We start from the raw sequence: 4,687 nt of genomic DNA on the forward strand, positions 1-4,687 counted from the left end.
CGTTTCGTAACTCTATACACATAGACTGACACATCGTCGTTTCGTAACTCTATACACCTAGACTGACACATCGTCGTCACGATATACTACGGTAATATTACTCACAACACTACATGACTAGTCTAAGTATGTCTACGTGAGAGAGAGAGAGAGAGAGAGAGAGAGCAGGAAGGAGGAAGAGAGAGGGAAGGAGGGAGAAAGAGGGAGAGGGAAGAGTGGAGGGGGGAGAGAGAAAGGGAGAGTAAGAGAGAAAAGGAAAAGAGAGGAATTAAGAGAGAGAAAGAGAGAGAGACAGAGAGAGAGAGCGCAAATATGAGAGAGGGCGGGAAGAAGGGCGGGGGCTCAGAGGGAAAGATAGCGAGAGAGTCTAATCAACAAAAAATATAATTAACCAATTAATTCAACTAAATAGTTTACTCCAATTTAGAATTACATTAGGCTAGATTTAGATTTTCTTCCATAACGTATGACGACATTAATTTTAGGGTCATTTTCATCTATTATATTTCATCATTATGAAATTTCGTTCTTGCGGAGGCATTAAATTGCCCTTGGCTAGAGTCCCTTTATACAGAGACTCAATATAAAGGGACTCTACCCTTGGCTAGTCACGGATTTTGTCACGGCATGAGGGAGGGAATGGAGCCTTTCCACACACCCCCACACCTGGAGTGGCGTGGAGGCCCGTTTCCACACACGCGGCGCGGCACGGAACGCCACGGAAACGGCGTCGTTCACCCCTACCGGCAAAGTTCAAATCTATTATATCTTAAATTTCTGATCACTGAACCAGATTGAACACAATGCGCGAAATCACAATGTATTTTTTTATCAGCACAACCGCGCTGCGTTTTGCTGTGTCGTGTCGTGCCGCGTGTGTGGAGACATAGCTTAGCCTCTATCACCGTTAAGCGGATTAAAACATTGTTGATTGGACCACACCATATAACGGCGCCACCCACAGTATATAAAAATAGTCTAAATACTTAGAAAAATATATGTATTGAGTGTACGTGACAATTTCCACGTGAATTCGGTATCGTCTATAAATTTATAATATTTGCTAGTCAACTGCTAGGGACACGTTAACCTGCTGTGTTACAAAAACAGTACAGAAATGTTCAATCCACACGATGCAACTGTAGGCTATGTACGCAATCTTGCGTGCACGTCATCTAGTGTGCACGTCATCTTGTGCGCGCCATTTTGTGCGCACCAACTTGTGCGCGCCATTTTGTGCGCGCCATCTTGTGCGAGCAAACTTGTGCACGCCATCTTGTGCGAGCCAAAAGTCGCGTTAACACGGTCATGGTTTGGCTCGAGCCAAATCGGCTAAATTTGGCTCGGGCCAAATTTGGCTCGGGCCGGTTTGAGTCGGAGCGTTCACACGTACGCAAGTGAATACTGTCTGTCAAATTCAAATTCAAATCAAATATTTTATTGCCCACATAATATCTCACAGTTATTTGGCAGTATGTCCGAGATGGCGTTGTGTACGATTCAGAGTGTTTACTTCCTCGTTCGAGTTCAATTAAATGAATTATCAATCTTGAAAACGTGCATCCTGATCAAATTTTTCGAATTTTTATACTGTTTTGGACTTTATTTCGTCAAAGTACACGTTCGACACTCGCGGCATCTACCGCTCAACCGATTCTACCGCTCTACCGTTCGCCGAAAGCTGGTGCTAAAATTTGGCTCGGGCCTGGTCCGACGTTTTCGATGGGACCAAATTGGCTCGTGCCAAATTGGCACGGCCCGAAAAACCGTCCGTGTGAACGCTCGGCTCGAGCCAAATCTGGCGCGGACCTAATTAGGCTCGGGCCAAAAACGTCCGTGTGAACGCGCCGTTTAAATTGTGCGCGCCATCTTGTGTGAGCAAACTTGTGCGCGCCATCTTGTAGCGATTACTGTGCTTTTTTATTTTATTTTATTAGCGCACACTCTAGCTGTCTTGGCGGGGCGGGGCTGTCACAAGGCAGAAACAGCCATCGGATCATGTTCCTTCAGCTCGATGTTTGACATATGACGCTCCATGATGACCTCTAGATTCGGCGGACGTCGGCGCGACCTGTACCAGGAGTCGTAGATGATGATGGTGGCGCTGCAGACGCTGACGATGATGGCAGCAGTCGACAGAACGAAGGCGCCGACGACAATGGTGCCGATCGACTCGTTGTTGTGCACATGCTCGGTCCCGGCCGAGCGCTCTCCCGCCGACAAACCTGAAATGTTATGAAATGACGTGTAAAATGTTGAGTAAAACACGAGGAGTGAATTAAATAACGATCTTTATACGAATTTCATGAATAAAAATCTTAAAAAAATAACAAGTAAAATGATAAATATTGAAATAAATATGTGTTAAATTAAATTAATAATGTGTTAAAAATAGAATCTTTATTAAAACTTATTTGTAATTACTGCGTTCCTAATATGAACATAGCAAGACTAATAGAGTCATTCAATCAAACAATACAAACCAGCGTTCAATTCAGCCGCCCTTCCGTTCTTCCATCCATCCATCCATCCATTCACCCGTCCGCCCGTCCGTCCGTCAGCCCGTCCGTCAGTCCGTCCGTCCGTCCGTCCGTCCGTCCGTCCGTCCGTCCGTCCGTCCGTCCGTCCGTCCGTCCGTCCGTCCGCCCATCCATCCATCCATCCATCCATCCATCCATCCATCCATATCGCAACAACGACTATGATGCCCTCACACGTAGCAACGATCGCAGCGCCCTCTTCTTACCGTCGACGGTCTTGCGCGGTCGGCAGTAGCAGCAGACGAGCGTGATGACGATGAGGGAGATAGCACCCATGGCGAGGAAGGCGACGAAGGCCGGGTGTCGCGCCGACAGCATCCGGTAGTCGTACTCCCGCATCTCCTCGTACACGACGTCCTCCTGCTGCTGCAGTCCCGCGTCGCCGCTGTTCAGCGCGCCGGGAGGCGGCGCCACCGTCTCCGCCGTCAGCTCGTCGAAGACCAGAGGCTGAAGCAGCTCGTCGTCGTCGCTATCAATTACGCCATCCATCCATGGGGGATGCGGTGTCGTCGTCTGCTTGGGCGGCAGGATGCCGTAGTCGGATTCGTTCTCTCTAACGAATTCTCCGATGAGCAGATTCTCGGATGCTTCTCCGACGTCAGGGGCCGTGTAGTCTTGCCTCTCCGCTGCCGTAGCTTCGAATGTTTCAGTTCCCGTAGGTTCGTATGCATCCGTTTCCGTCGGTTCGTGGGTGGCGGCCGGTTCGTACGTGTTATGCTCGCTAGGTGGCAGGATGTCCGTCGTCGCCGTCGTCGGCAGGATGTCCGTCGTCGCCGTCGTCTCGCTACTAGCAGCAGCAGCAGCGCCATTTGTTCTCGAGTCGTACTCCCAGCCGACTCTCTTGCCCGTCATGCCGTCGACGACCGAGTATTCCATCTTGACGACGGGTTTTCCGCCATCTTGTTGTTGCATGCCCTCCGACATCGAGTAGCTGACGTCATACCCGCCGTCGTCGCCGCCCGTTGCCACCGCGGGAGACAACATGGCGGCGATGTCGAGCGGTGGTTGAGCGTCGCCGGTTACCATGGCGCCGAACATGTCCGGCGGAAAGCCTTCGTTCATCATGGAGTTGAACATGGAGTCGACGCTCCCGTAGCGGCCATCGTCAACGTTACCGCCGCCGCCGCCGCCCATCATGTTGTCGAACATGGAGTCGACGCTTGCGTACCTACCATCGTCAACGTCACCGCCGCCGCCGCCGCCGCCCATCATGTCGCCGAACATCGAGACATCGCTCGCGTACCTACCATCGTCATCATCGCCTGGGCGCTGGGTGATCAGGCACTGGGTGTCGCCGTAGGCACCGCACCGCCGTAGCATGCTGCTGCCACGCGGACACGGACTGCATTCGATGCAGCCCCACCCGACGACGTCCATGTAGTAGTCGTTAGGACAGAACATGGAGCCGCCAGCGTGAGCGGACGGCAACGTCGGCAGCAGGCAGACGAGAGATAACGCGAGGAGGACGCTGCGATGCGACGTCATCGTGGCGATCGCAGAGGACGGTCTTCAAGATGTTTGTACGTTTGCTCTCTGTAGCTTCCTTCTTACGCTCGCGTATGGGTACTCCTCTCTGTAGCTGTTTCACACTTACGTATGGATACGCCTTCTTTGTATCCTCTTCTTACACTAACGTATGGTTACTTCTTTGTGTAGTTTTCTTCTTACACTAACGTATGGTTACCTCTTTTTGTACCGTCTTCTTCTTACACTAACGTATAGTATCTCCTTCTCTGTAGCTTCGCCGTACACAACGTATGTTAACTCCTTCTCTTTGTTCTTCGCCTTACGCTGACGTGTCTTTTCTGTATATCTTACTCTCTGAGACGCGCTCGTGCACGGTACTGCGTAGCGCTTGACGTCAGGTGTTGTTCTCCCGCCTGTGCGCGTGTTCGGGCGAGACGGAGGTGGTGGGGGGAGTCACTATATACCTCTCTTTCTTCGCAGACGACTGAGCACGCTCGCTCGCACGCAGCTGGAATCTCAAGGTCCGGTTGTTACGGGGGTGTTACGGGTCTTGGCTCTACGGAGCCTGCACGTACCGCTAGCAGCAGCGCGTGTGTAGTAGTTACTAGTTAGAGCGCCGGAGACTTTGAGGTCATCGTTGTCGTCGATGGTTTATAGCGCATACCCCGGGGGGCGGTAGG

The 4,687-nt window shown here is 51.3% G+C and overlaps 1 protein-coding gene across 1 annotated transcript in view; it reads right to left on the reverse strand.

Moving 5' to 3' along the window:
- The window catches only part of LOC106816008, a 22,044-nt gene extending 17,502 nt beyond the window's left edge, over window positions 1–4,542 (reverse strand). Inside the window, exon 1 of the mRNA XM_014820541.1 lies at window positions 2,747–4,542. Coding sequence (XP_014676027.1) covers window positions 2,747–4,025 — 1,279 coding nt within the window. The 5' untranslated portion in view covers window positions 4,026–4,542. The remainder of the gene's footprint in view (window positions 1–2,746) is intronic.
- Window positions 4,543–4,687: the final 145 nt, after the last annotated feature.

This window comes from Priapulus caudatus, unplaced genomic scaffold (genome assembly GCF_000485595.1).
Source record: "Priapulus caudatus unplaced genomic scaffold, Priapulus_caudatus-5.0.1 Scaffold1260, whole genome shotgun sequence".
NCBI classification, from domain to species: Eukaryota; Metazoa; Priapulida; class Priapulimorpha; order Priapulimorphida; family Priapulidae; genus Priapulus; species Priapulus caudatus.